The sequence below is a fragment of the Neovison vison genome, chromosome 11, assembly GCF_020171115.1.
Source record: "Neovison vison isolate M4711 chromosome 11, ASM_NN_V1, whole genome shotgun sequence".
In the NCBI taxonomy this organism is placed as follows: domain Eukaryota; kingdom Metazoa; phylum Chordata; class Mammalia; order Carnivora; family Mustelidae; genus Neogale; species Neogale vison.
Window position 1 is genome coordinate 206,213,698 of NC_058101.1, and position 15,021 is coordinate 206,228,718.

General features: G+C 39.0%; 2 protein-coding genes across 6 annotated transcripts in view; one reads left to right on the forward strand and one right to left on the reverse strand.

The window, feature by feature from the left end:
- The window catches only part of ANGPT2 (angiopoietin 2), a 53,507-nt gene extending 53,075 nt beyond the window's left edge, over window positions 1-432 (forward strand). For both annotated transcript variants that reach the window (XM_044225721.1, XM_044225722.1), the window contains exon 9: window positions 172-432. In XM_044225721.1, the coding sequence (XP_044081656.1) occupies window positions 172-332 (161 nt within the window). In that variant the 3' untranslated portion in view covers window positions 333-432. The remainder of the gene's footprint in view (window positions 1-171) is intronic.
- MCPH1 (microcephalin 1) overlaps window positions 1-15,021 on the reverse strand; it is a 246,924-nt gene that overhangs the window by 130,989 nt on the left and 100,914 nt on the right. For all 4 annotated transcript variants that reach the window (XM_044225719.1, XM_044225717.1, XM_044225716.1 and 1 more), the window contains exon 12: window positions 3,172-3,249. In XM_044225719.1, coding sequence (XP_044081654.1) covers window positions 3,172-3,249 — 78 coding nt within the window. The remainder of the gene's footprint in view (window positions 1-3,171; window positions 3,250-15,021) is intronic.

Here is a 15,021-nt window from a genome sequence, read left to right on the forward strand (position 1 = left end):
CCACTGCTCTCGTACGTCAGCAGGGCTCATTCCAGACCCCTGAACACCTGCGTGCGTCGACTGAAAATGCACGGAATGTGACGGGTGGGTGAGCCCAGGGTTTCCAACGCCCCGGTGAGATGGAGCTGGGCTTACCGAGTGCCTAATTCCTTCTGCGTCTTCCTGTCACAGGCTGGTGGTTTGATGCATGCGGTCCGTCCAACTTGAACGGAATGTACTACCCGCAGAAGCAGAACACAAATAAGTTCAACGGTATTAAGTGGTACTACTGGAAAGGCTCCGGCTACTCGCTCAAGGCCACGACCATGATGATCCGCCCAGCAGGTTTCTAGACGCCTGCACACACCCGAGGAGCGGCGGCCGATGATGCCACTTCCAGAGACCGAAGCCCAAAGCTCTAGCAGGCAAGGCTGCGTTCGGCGTCCCCGTCCACCTCGCGCAGGCCGCGCGCGCTCGGGGCCGCAGGGGTCCCGCAGGGGTCCCCGCGCTCCCGCTCCGAGCCCCGCCGGCCTCCTCGCTCGACCCCGCGGCTCCCGTGCGCCGGCCACAGCCCTGGCGGCGCGACCCGGGAGATCGCCCCCGTGAAGATCCATCGCAGCCTGCGAATTCAAGACTGACGATTTACAGGCTCTGTTGTCACAACCAAGAATGTTGCGCGGAGTTCATCCGTAAATAACTGGAAAACAGAACCCTTGGGCTATACAGCAGAGATAACCTTGGAGCTGCATTTTTCTCAGCCCTGTTTATAGACTGTGTAAATATCCATACGTCCTGACATCAGCGTCACTCTCGGAATTGAAAGGAAGAAAGAAAATCTCTAAGCCATAAAAATATATTATATATTCAGGGATTTTTCTGGGAAGTGCTTATTCGCAGTTTAATATTTGGAGAAGGGAAAAACATAGTTAATGCATTTTTTGCTCCTCCTCTTAGGTGCTTTAAACTTTCATTTTGAAGTCAGCGTATTTACGAATGTGTTGACAGCGTAGTTTTAAGTTAATGCTCAAATATGTATTTCAAGTTTAAATGGTGAAAGCTTCCAGGATCTCTGAAGTTAATAGAAATGTGTGTTCTTTCAGTTTATATGAAGATTGTACTATTTTTTTTTTCTGCCTGGCTGTTAAATATGAAGGTATTTTTAGTAATTAAATATAAATTATTAGATAATTACATTTAACCTTTATGATAACATTTACGATTTTGTGATTTGATTCTGAAACAACCGACTGGACTCATGACAAGGAAAGATCTGATTTTTAGTGATGAAGAAAATTACACATTTAATTCCATGACAAAGACACTTTACTATCTTTTCCTCACTATTCTATTAGAAAGGTCCTTTTTTTTTTCTCTTCTAGTAAGATACATTTTAGAGAGGTAAGCTACAGTTTAGTTTGTGGTTGAAAAAAACCTTCTATTTAAAGCAGTTACAAAGCTATTCTTCTCAAGCTAAGCTAGATTCACCCCAAAGTTTTTTTTTTTTTAATGTCCACTAGCAAATGTTAAGAAAAAAAAAAAAAAGGCATTTTGGAATGCAAAAACAAAATCTGATGTTTATAGTAGATTCAAATCCTTATAGAAAATGCTGAAAGCATGGATTTAAGCTCAGGGCTGCAAAACTATTTAAACCACTAGAGTTTTAACTCATTTGAAGTTTTCATAGAACAATTAATACTAATGTACATTGTGTAATGCTGTATAGTTTGGAAGCAATTTCTCACGTATTTGCCTTGGAGTCAGCTGCTGCTAGGAAGCTTAGGGCCAAATTTGAAACTGGCATTTACCTCATGTCTGTCTTCACCTTACGCTGTTCTATTACTATGTTTTTTCTTTATTCCGTTTTTTCTTGTGTAATTTATTTTCCCGCTCAATGCCCCCACCCGAACCCCATTTGAGAACGGTTAACATTCACTGCACGATTCGAGTCAGGTCATGGACTCTTCCGGAGGCACACCACTCTGCCGCACTTCCCAGACAAATGCATGGAGTAAAGAACCTTCCCATCTCTGAGTGGTTTCTCTTGTTACATTTCAGTAGGCTTTTCGTGTTCAAGAAAGCACAGCTTTGTACCAAGTTAAAACATTATCTGGTCCTAAGAAGGTATCTCCACTGCACAAGAAACCATTAAGCTTCTGCCACATCTCAACACCCACACAGCAGACACAGAGGTAGAGAAATGACAGAATGGGAAAATCGGCAACAACATATTCGATGCCGTGTGCCCACGTAGGCAGGTGAAATGAGTTTCAAAGACAAGCCGCACTGGGTTACACAGAGTTACGCATACTCTCTTATGACAGAGTAGAGGGATTCAAGTCTTTACAGTGCAATTCCTTACGTGGTGCAGCAAACAGTCATGCCAAGAGAAATGTTTTTTTCTCCTTAAGAAAATATTTATGCATAGAGGGAAAATCAACATGATAATCTTAAAAACCAAAACAAAAGCAACCCAACAACCTAGATCAGTCAGTGAGGAGAGGGCAATGTCCTACGCATCCTCAAACAGCAAATAACACCAACCCTGGCCACAGACAAAGGCTGCTGCTTCTTACTCAGGTATTAACCTTCCAGAAGGATAAACTGTGTCACAAACCAGAAACTTTTTTGAAAATGAAAGCCAACATCTACACGATCCTGTTTCCAATTAAACCTGAATTTACCTATTTAATTATTACTTAATCTTTTAAAAATTTAGAGCTTCCATTAAGCACCCAAAATATTTAAAATTTAAGATGCCGTAAAGCTGAAGCTGCATTTGGGAAGCACATCGGGACCCAAGGACACATCATGCCACTCGCAGTCCATGACTTTTATACCTATCAGTTCTATCTCTACGAGCAGTAAAAGCCTGATTTCTTAAAGCAGTAAACGAAATACCATACCACCTCCTCAAGAATCTAGTCCTTTTTCATTTCTTGTTTTTCTCAATCCCGAGGACTTTGGAGTCTTTAAGATTTCATAACACAAGAGTTTTTGCAGAATATTCTCCCATTTCTACATTTGTTCTCACAAATGGATAAATTATTTTGAAGACATCTATGAAAGTATGTTTTTTAACTGTGAGCATAATGGGTCTTAACTTAAAAAAAACTTGCATCCATATCTATGCAAATAGTAATTTCCTGAGAATTCCAAATTGTATTTACCATAATAAAATAACATCTGACTTACGGGAGCTGCAGGGAAGTAGTTAGAAAGTTCAAACGGTTCCTCGGAAATCCAGTGACCCAGTTCCAAAGACCATAGTACCTATAAGTGACACAATAAGCAGCATATTTATTATAGATTCATTAGGCTCTCAGTGGATAACAAACCACTTTGAAGATATAGCCAAAATAAAACAAAAAACCCAGCAGTGACTACACACTCCATAGATCTGAACCAGATGTGTCTTACACACCAAAGTACCATCAGAATCTTCATGCTGCATCAATCTTATGCATAATAAATGCTTTTCTTTAAGGAAAAAAGGTTCCAATGACTAGAAACCTGGGTTATTAATCTACTGAGGCCAAATATTAACCACCACCCCAATAACAAACATATGAAATACTTTTTTAAGAATTCCAAGTTTCTAATTTAAGGACTCATTATAGACGATCCTCAGTAAATATTCCAGGATTTTATTAATTTAAAAAAAACACATTTATTAGGAGAAGATAGATCATAAGCTTAAATTTAAAAAGCAGTCCTTCTGGCATGTGACTTTGTTTCTAACATGGACTAATATTTCCAGAAGTTCTCCTAAAACATTTGAAAATCCTTCCCAGGCTTTGGAAGGATAAAATGTTTCATAAACAAGCTTTCAGTATTATTATTTATTATTGTTATTTGAACCCAAATATTTTAAATGATCAAAATGATGTTTTTGCTTTTAATTCAACAATGTTCAAGATTCTACAGTAATCTCTACTTGATGAACAAACTCCCTGAAAATCTGTTTCTATTTCCATGCACCAATAGAATTTTATAACAAAAATAACCAAACTGAATTACATATCCCATATTAATTTTTCATCCGCAATTTCATTTCTCGCATTCATTGAATCTGCCCTCTTTTTTACAATTGCTACATACAGCTCAAGTTGATTTTGCTGAATTACTGGGGATGAGGAGAGAGTTTTCCTGTTTGATAGTTTCTAAGATTCAGACCCATCTATGGGAGCGTGGTCTTAAATATTTCTAAGAAAAAGTGAGCATGCTGGTGGAATAAAGACAATAACGAGATACAGAATCTAAATGACAATTCTCGGCACTGGTCTGGATCTTACTTTAAAACTGCTGCATTTATTCCCTCATCACTGTTTTCTTCATCTCACTAACTGCGTGTCTGTGAACAGCATATTGAGAGCCTACTGTGAATAAGAACCCACGCTAGGTCCTGAAAACACAAACCCAATCCCAGAGGAGTTCACCCTCTGGCAGGAGGCATGAAGGCAAACCACAAATGGTGATTTCTCAAAACAGCTCTGTGGGAACCTGTAGAAGAAGCAAACTAACTTGGTCTAGGAGAATCAAGGAAGGGTCCACAGATGACATTTTAAACAGAGTCTTAAATGTTGAGTAAGAGCTCATCAGACAGAGAGAGACAGAGTGAGGAGGGGAGAGGACATTCCAGCACAGACAGAATGCCACATGCCAAGGCAGGATTAAAGTGGGTTCTTTTTTTGGCTAAAGTGTGCTTTGGAAGAAGTGTAAGAAAACTGGGTTGGTTAGATTCCTATGGTGAGGTATAATAATATACCCTGTTTCTATCCCTGTGTCTGCAGGGGCATTAGCACACGGCAGAAGAACAATCCAGAAAAGATAGGAGAAAGCTCTAAGGGCGCTGGGCCCCAGATGACAGAATGGGAATGGAGTATATTACAGGGCAATGTGTCTTCACTATAGAGAGAGGAAGTAATGAGTCGTGTTCTCAAAGATCCTGATTCCATCTTCACTTAGATCTCTGTGTATGCAAGCATTTTGTCAGTTAAGTCTCCTTTTGCTTTCCCTTGATTTTACTGGCCAGCTAAATTAGATAGATAGACAGATAACTTCATAAGTTCAGTGAAGGAGGGTATGAAAAAAAAGGTACAGTGAAATCATGTTTGTACCTGGCTCTGTAGAGGTGGTTAAAACATTTAAGTCACACAGTGTTTGCCTTGCTTTTATCAATGTATGGTATTGTCTATAGAGACATGCTAACAACATCTGTGTGGTCCCTTACAGGTCTGTGATTAGAGTAGGAAGTAAAGTGTAAAAAGCTTCCAAATCAGGTTCACATGAAGCAATGTGGATAGTGAGAAACATAATGTACCAGGGAGAGGATCCAAAGAACCAGTTTTAAAAATGCATGCGGCATTTGAGCTCAAGTGTCATCCACATTAAAATGTCAGCCGAACCTCCTGGAGAAAATTTATGTTCTCTGAGTTTGTCCCTTTCTAAATGTTATGAAAATAAAACCGTAAGGCATCTACAGTAGAATTTTGGCAAGTGAATTAATAAATTGAATTTGTCCAGGCATCCCAGGAATTAATATTGAACAGAGATAGCAGAAAACACTGATTTTATTGTAATGAAATCATCAAACAGAAACACAGCGCAAACTTCACGCTTAATTCTTCCATTAGCTGAAGTTATCTGTAGCTTCGTAGAATATTCAATATTGGGAATATCTCTGCAAGACCACAGTTAAGGCTGTAAGTGGACTAAAAGGTCAACCCAACATATTTCCCATCATATGTGTGATAGAATAAAAATAACTAAGATGTATTGGGGTTGCATAAATACAGAGGACCAAATCCCATGTTTATAGCCCTTAAAACGAGGACTGAGTTATTTCAGCAACCACTGTGAATGGATATAATATTTTTGACATGTTAAAACTGTTGTTCATAAAACTTGAACCCTGTTGATGAATTTAAATAGGAACCACTTGTCTTATTATTAGATTAACAGCTATTGGTAGGACAAATTTCCACAATGTAGGCGTGACCACACAGTTTATTCCATACCAGGCAAAACACAAAAGGTCTTCTCTCGTTTTATACACATCTAATCATTTCATTTAAACAATATGAGTCAGTGCAGCTACAGTGAACCCCAGTCAGAAAATGGCACTGGTACTGGAAGCAAGTCTATAATACCATTTACGAGGAAGACAATGAAGGTGACTTATGGTTTACGCGTAGCAAGATGAACACATCTTAATCTTCACCTTCTCCCCAATACTCCACTAAAAGGATAGAATTAAAAAGAATGAGAAGAGTCTACAGCAGATAAAACAGGATGTTTTGGAAGTTGCAAAGCAGATGCGTAAATGGTAAATAACTTAGAAGGGCAAAGAAAGTTCACACTTAAGTGTCTAGAGAAAGAGGTCCATAGGAAGCACCCAATTCTCTCCACAGATTCTCCAAAAGGCAAAGAAATTGGTGGTACTGGATACCTCTGAAGATGGGGTATAAAACAGGGTAAAAAAAGAGACATTTCCTATCCCGTAGCCCACCTCCCGTGGAATAGACAAAAGTCAAGTCAGACAGGCTGTTCTGAGAGCAATGGTGGAAACACTGGGAAAAACCTCTCCAGACCTCCCCCTGGGACACCAGCCATTCTTTCCTGGGGACAGAGATCAGCCCAGGGGGAAAAAAGACATACAGATACTAAAGCTTGGATCTCAAAAACCTCCATTCACATCAAATTATCTATATACCCCTCAGGCAGGCAGAGTTTCAGTCAGCTTTTCAATGCCTCGTTATTGAACATGACTTTATACCTATTTGATAAAAGCCTCTAGCTTGAAAACATAGACCAAACCAAACAAGAATGGAATTCCTGGGATCGCAGTGATGGGAAGTCCCTGGCTAACAGCAGCTCTGCAGACCTCAAGAGAGCCAGTCTCAAGGGGAAGAGAACAAATGGGCTCCTGGGTGGTGTCTCTGAGAAACAAATAAATGGGCTGGAAGATAATCTGATGTGGAGACAGATTTCAGAGAATAATTACAATAGTTTTGGAAATTCTTGCACTCAGTTGGTGATAGTTGCATAGAAAACTAAGCAATCGGGCGCCTGGGTGGCTCAGTGGGTTAAGCCGCTGCCTTCGGCTCAGGTCATGATCTCAGGGTCGTGGGATCGAGTCCCACATCGGGCTCTCTGCTCAGCAGGGAGCCTGCTTCCTCCTCTCTCTCTCTCTCTCTGCCTGCCTCTCTGCCTACTTGTGATCTCTGTCAAATGAATAAATAAAAATCTTTAAAAAAAATATAAAAAAAAAAGAAAACTAAGCAATCAAAATAACTGTCAATGATTAGCTCAGGAAAACCAACAAACACAAGTCATCAGAGACGAGTCGTAATACTTTACAAGGCTCAGTTCAAAGAGCATCCAAATACTCATTCTTGTGCGCATGTGTGTGTGTGTACGCGTGCGCACACGTGTGCAAGTAAATGTGTTTATATGTATTTATAAAATGTTAAAAAAAATTGTAACCATAATGGGTAGATTGGGGAACAGAAGAGTCGGTGGTACTGAAAAGCAGCCATATGTCCTATTTTGGTCTTCTAGAGAAGGAATTCTACAGACAATGTCTCAAAGGGAATTTTTTAAAAAATGGCAAGAAGATCATTGTATTTAGAAATATGTAAGTAACATATCAGGAGGCTACTTTAGGAGTGAAAAATCAGACTGGGAAACAAGAAGGCATGAGGTGCCATTTTTTATTATAAAGGCACATTAATTATTCTTGTTTTTTAAAAAACACTTTATTTTTAGATAGTTTTAGACTTACAGTACAGAGAGTTCTCATTTAACCATCACCTAGATTTCTCTATTGTGTGATTATCCAACTTAACTTCGCTCTTCTATTTCAAAAGTGCTTTGCAACTTGAACCAGCTCGTTGATATCTACAAGAAAATCTTGCTGAGCCTGTAATTGGAACTAAGTTGAATCTATAGATCAAAATGGGGAGAACCAAAGAGAAAGACAAATACCATCTGATTTCACTTACATGTGGAATCTAAAAAACAAAACAAACAAAACAGAAACAGACTCCTAGATACAGAGAGCAATCCAGTGGTTGCCAGAGGGGAAGAGAGTAAGTAGATGGGCAAAATAGGAGAAGGGGAATAAAAGGTACAAATATCCAGTAATAAAATAAATAAGACATTGGGTGCAATGTACAGCATAGGAAATAGAGTTAATATGTAACAACTTTGTATAGTGGCAGAGAGTAGCTAGATTACCATGGTGGTCACTTCCTAATGTATATAAATGTTGAATCACTCTGTTGTACACCTGAAACTAATATAATATTGTATGCCAACTATACTTCAAGAAAAAAAAGGGGGGGGGAGGGTGACAGCTTAAAAAAGCATCCATTTTCTCAATTCATGAACATAGTATCTCTCTGTTTTTATTTAGGTCTTTGGTTTCTTTCACAGAGTTTTATAGTTTTCAGCATGCAGTTCCTGTAATATTTTGTCAAGATTTAAATATTTTAATTTCTGTGGATGCTAATATAAATGGTATTTTTAATTTTTTTTATTTTTTTTCAGCATGCAATTTATAAATGGTATTTTTTAAAAATCAGAATGCCAGTTGTTTACTGCTAGTACATAGAAATACAACTGAATTTTGTATATTGACCTTGTATACTGTAACCTTGCTGAACTCACTAGTAGTGGGGGCTTTTTTATAGATTTGTTGATGTTTTATGTGTAGATAATATCTAATAACGGAATAAACAGTTTTGTTTACTCCTTTCCCAATCTGTGTGCATACTTCTTCTTCTTTTTTTTTAAATTCCCTTATTACACTAAGACTCCCAATACAATGCAGAGAGAAATAGTGACAGCCTGCAATTGCTTGAACTCCTTTGTGAGGCATATTAAATTATTACAAACAAAAACAAAACAAAACAAGATAGCATAAACCCAAAGTGTTTCTGGGTATAAATGAATGTAGCTTTGGAAAGCACAATGTTTCTTTGCTTTGTTTTGCTTTGTTTTCTTTTTAAATTTGAAAAGTTTATATTGTTAACAGTGCTAGTGCTGGCTAGCAGTTCTGGGGCTTTTACTAACTGCTTCGTCGTTCCATTCTCCGAAGGATAATTAGAAAATTCAGAGTGATAAGTACTATAGCTCAATATCAGTAAATGTCACTTTCTAAACCAGAACCAATCAAATTAATTTCTCCTTTAAAAAAAAGTTTTAATAATGAATACTGTTATGCTGAAAATAAATAAAAAATTTAAAAAAAAGTTTTTTTTTTTTGTTTTTTTTTTTAAATTTGACAAAGAGACAGACAAGGAAAGAGAGAACATACGCAGGGGGAGTGGGAGAGGGAGAAACAGGCTTCCTGCTGAGCAGAGAACCTGATGTAGGGCTCGGTGCGGGGCTCAATATGGGGCTCAATCCCAGGATGCTAAGTCAAATACTTAAGGACTGAGCCACCCAGTGCCCCAAAACTAATTTTTCTTAACATTCACCTTAATTTCCTTCTTTGTGGGGAATGACAATATTCTTTGTGTATGAAAGACTTAATATTGTTCAATGAATCTGCTGATTAAAACCAAATCTGACAGTCAGAAACTTAGGCCTCAGGGGTAACCTCTGGGAACCTAGTTAATTGTAAAATAGTTCAAAGTATACTTCACTTTCTACTTTAATCACTGGGAAGAGGCTGTCCTACCCATCCTTGCTCCCGCCAACTGTGGTAGAAAACTTAGTTGTAAGAGTTCATGGAGGTATAAAAACATAACACTCAGCATTCGCAAATCTCTTCCTTTTTATAGAAGAGGAACAAAAATAGTAATTACATTTTTTCGGCTATTTTAAGTTAACGAGAAGACAACACAAATCAAATTACAAATATTTTTCTAATCAGATTTTATAGATTCTTTGTCTCAGTTATAAGAGTAATTAATTTGCTCAAACAACACCACCTTAAGAGAATTTGCTACTATGTACACTGTTTAGACTTTTCCTACCAGGAGAATAGTATTTGTGTTTTTTCCACAACTACATACTATGGGCTACTGGCTAACACCATAGAACCCTGGCAACCAGATTAAACCCTGTGGTTGTGTGACAAGAGGCAAGTTAGTGAACCTCTCACATGAAAACATTATACATCATTATAAATGACAAAAGGACCAAGCAGCTAATGAAACAGTAGTGGCAGTGAAGCTATTTCTAGGTTACATGCTAAGATTAAAAAGTTGGGGCTGTCGATGGTGTGGTTTTTAATAACAAAAGAAAAGGGTATAGGGAGCTTATGTCCTGAACACTTTGGAGCCAGAAAACAGAAGAGGTCTCGTCTTCCGAAAAGACTGACTTGGACTGGCAGAGTTTCAAGGCAATAATATTCGTTCCAAAATAAGCCATTCCTCTGCATTTCCAACACATTTCAGAACATAAGGAAATGCTTTATATGATTCCATAAAGTTATTTTAAAATACAAACCCATTCTGTAGATGTAATGCCTCTCTCAACGAGGCAATTTTCACAGATGATTTTTAAAAATTGAGTTGAAATTCTCACCAAACACAAGTAATCATGTTAGAGTGTCCAGTGCAGTGGCATCTGGTATATTCACTGTGTGCACCACAACCACTTCTTTCTGGTTTCAAACGTCTTAATCATTCCCGGAGTGTACTCTACACCCGCCAAGCAGCCACCCCTCATCCCTCTGCTCCATCCCACCCCGGGCAATTGCTGGTCAGCCAGCCGTCTCTATGGACTTGCCTATTCCACATAAACCATAGGAGAGGAATTAGACAATATGTGACCTTCTCTGTCTGGTTTCTTTCTATTAGCATAATGGTTTCAAGGTCCAACCAAGTTACGATTGGAACGATGGCCAGCATGAGTGTCAAAAATGTTTGTTGAATAATAGTAATTGATACTGGGGCGCCGGGGTGGCTCAGTGGGTTAAAGCCTCTGCCTTCAACTCAGGTCATGATCCCGGGGTTCTAGGATCGAGCCCCGCATCAGGCTCTCTGCTCAGCGGAGGAGCCTGCTTCCTCCTCTCTCTCTGCCCGCTCTCTGCCTACTTGTGATCTCTGTCTGCAAATAAATAAATAAAATCTTTAAAAAAAATAGTAACTGATACTTACTTTAATTAGATGACCTTTTAATCATTTCACATATAAGGAAACTGAGGCTCAGAAAGTTTAACTGTTTTACTGGTCACACAGCCAGTGACTGTCAAGGTTAACATTAAAATTCACTCTTATCCATTAATCTTCAAAAAACACATAAAGTGGTGTGCAGCCACAGAATAATGATATCCCCATTTAAGGTACCAGACATTAAAAAAAAAAAAACAAAACATTCTCTAGGCTATCTCTAGAAGTAGATCCCAGAAAGAATATGGGCTGTGAATCGAGGAAAGGCTGAATTCGAATTCAAAACTCGCTCATTTTCAAGCACCGAGACCATAAGCAACTTACTGAAACTGTTCAAGTCTCCTTGTCCACAAAGGACACAAAGGGGTCTTGTACTAACAAGCTGAGAGAGCCTAGGTCAGTCTTCTGCCAGGATGGCCCCACTCCTTAAATCTTCTGTGTGACTCCCATCTCCTGGAAGCCGTCCCATCTCCCCTCCACGTATGGCTGGCTGATCTCTAGAACCTTCCAACTCAGTGCATGGTCTTCAGGCCAGCAACCTGCACATTACCTGGGGACTTGTAGCCAGTGAAGAAGTTTAGGACCAAGACCTACTGAGCCACAATCTGCACTTAATAAGCTCTCCGGGGGATTCACATGTGATTAAGTGTTTAAACAGCACTGCTCTGGCTGTCTCAAAAACAGTGGCAGGAAACCAAAACCTTAATACCACCTATTTAACCAAGACAGATAAAATAAGCAATAAAGTACTAAAAATAAGTAGTTAAGAACTCTTTTTCCTTTTTAAGAGATAGTAACTGACAGAGACTAAATACCAGACCGTAAGAGGGAAAGGATGCCGCACAATGATATAGACTCAAATATTCTTACTGAAACGTCCAGCTATAAGGTAGATGGGCATTTATGGGAGATTTGTGCTGCTTGCAGGCTACCTAATCTTTTCAGCCAGAAAAAATGAAAATGGATTATTCTTGGATTTTAGAGTGTAATGGCCCACTATTAGCTACTTTTTACATATCACTAAGCGAAGACCAGGGTGACCTAGCATTTCACCAGCATACTTCCATGTGAAGTCCAAACATCTTTATAAATAACACACACTCGTACTTTTCTTATCAAAATGAAAACAAAGAAATAAATATAACACATTCCAATGTAACTAAAACAAACATCAGAACATCATTTTGCCATATGAAAACACAGTAGGAATTATTATTACCATCAATAAGCCAACTATTATGACTACTCAGAGCAATCACTGTTTCTTATTCTTTCTGTGAATTTGAGTTTAAAAGATTTTTTTTTTCTTACAAGAGTGTCAGGTCACCTTATTTTCAATAAGTTTTAACAAGAAAACCATGAACTACATGGATACCTTCATAAATACAATGATGCACAATGTTTTTAACATGACATTTTTAGCTCATCAGAGGCAAATCAAATTCTGAGGTTTCTTGAAGAAATAAGTATGTTTAGTCATGTACCTACACACTTATTCCTTCCACAAGGAAGCGCTGTGTTCCAGTTCCATCCTGGGTCCTGGGCCAGGCAAGAAATGACAGCATGGTCTCGGCCCTCAAAGAGCTTGTAATTGCTAAATAACCAGGGTCTGTTAAAGAGTTTCTGCTTTTCTGTTTGAAACTTTCTTTATTTTGCCCTAGTCCCCTGTGCCAAGGAGGTGAGGGGCTACCTTGAAGTAAGTTTTACCACTAAAATTACCATTGACAATATAACAATCGAAGCAAATGTTCTACTACAATAAAGTGTGCATGTCAGATCAGAAATATTGAAGATTAAGTGGCACAGACTTGCAGCTACAAAATAAATAACTCGTGCAAAAATTAATTGCTAAAAGAGCAGATCTTAAAAGTTCTCATCACTTGGGGCACCTGGGTGGCTCAATGGGTTAAAGCCTTTGCCTTCGGCTCAGGTCATGATCCCAGGGTCCTGGGATAGAGTCCCGCATTGGGCTCTCCACTCAGCAGGGAGCCTACTTCCCCCTCTCTCTCTGCCTGCCTCTCTGCCTACTTGTGATCTCTGTCAAATAAATAAATAAAATCTTTTTTTAAAAAAAAGTTCTCATCACAAGAAAAAAATTTTTGTGACAGTGTGGTGACAGATGTTAGGTAGACTTCCTGTGGTGATTGCTTTGTGACGTATACAAATCTTGAATTGTTATGTTATTTAATTGTATGTCAGTTACACTGCAATTAAAACCTGTGAATAACATTAAGTATTTGTATACTATTCTTTCTTGCTTTGTTATTATCTAAGAAAACCAAAATCATAAAGAATTCTATGGGGGGTGAGGGGAGGGGGACGCTTGGCTGGCTCAGTCCGTAGAACGTGTGACTCTCAATCTCTGCACCCCAAGCTGGATGTAGACATTACTTAAGAATAAAATATTAGAATTATATAAAACAAAATTCAGTGGAGAGGTGTTTCTCCATGTACTGAAGGACACTCTCCAGTGGTCAGGAGAAAAACCAACTCAAAAGAACTAAGAAATAGATCCAACACACGCCGATGTCAAGCTGTTACTTCAGTTGACAAAACCACTTTGGTTACATATTTCTCATTCTCTGGTAAAGAAAACCTAAAAGATTTCCTGTAGCGAATGTTCCAGGGCAACACATTTTAGAAGAAATGTATTGTGTGGATCATACATAAAAAGTATCAGGTACCAAAATCCACAATGTTGCCAACTATAGTTTTGAAGAAGATGACAGTTGTCTAAAATCCTGTTGTCCAGGGGCGCCTGGGTGGCTCAGTGAATTAAGCAACTACCTTCAGCTCAGGTCATAATCCCAGGGTCCTGGGATGGAGCCCGGCATCAGGCTCCCTGCTCAGCCGGGGGTCTGCTTCTCCCTCTCCCTCTGCCTGCTGCTCTCCTGGTTTCTACATGCTCTTCTCTCTCTCTCTCTTTCTCTCTCTCTAACAAATAAAAATCTTTAAAAAAAATAAATAAAAGAAAATCCCGTTACTTCTTGTATCAGCTCTCCTCAAAACCTAGTATTATCACTAAAACCTAATTCACAGAGATACTCAGGCAGACACAGAGTTCACGCGTGCTGTTCTTTAGAGACCTATTTTTACTTGAGTATAGAGCTTAGAAACCTGAAAGAAGGGACAGCTAACAATGTTTCTGGCATTAATGACAGATACCTAGGATTATATGTAAATGACGGATGTTCAAAAAGTCCCAGAGAATCAAATCATGGTTGCACTTTTCTCATGAAAACCTAAAGTTAAGATATTCTGTGCTGTTACTGCAAATGAAAATGGTTTCACTGGGTGTCAGACTGAGCACAAGTGACAACTGAGGAACTCCACAGAAAGTTGCAGAAGTGACATGTCAAAGACATACCTATAGAGACAGCTGGAATTTTTTCTAAAAACGAGTTTGCATTTGCGACACAACTCCACATGGACTAAGTGGAGGTCCTAGAGTCATCAGTCATAAGGCAAGCAGGAGATCATTCGAGGTTTAAAAGAAATTAAGAACTGCCTCAGTAAATGCCACCACCATCTAACTTCAGGTGCTCAAGGAACAAATTTAGGGAAGAGCCATCTTGACTTCTCTGTTGATATGTGCCACATGTTACCAAATCTTGTTAGATCTTCCTAAAAAATATACCAGTCTGATCTCTTCTCTCAACCTATCTGCCACTATGCTAGTCAAGGTCATTATAATTTCTGACCTTGATGGTCTTAACTGACTTCTTCTGGTCGCTCTGCTTACTCTTACCTTCCTGCAATCCATTCTTTCCATAGAAGCCAGAGAGATCAAAGCCTGTCACTCTCTAGTTCAAATACTCCAGTGGCTTGCCAAACTCCTGACTGTGACCTCCATCCACATGCCCTGGTCGCGGACAGCCTCTCCAAATACCTAACCTTGCTCTCCTCCTCACTCCAAGTG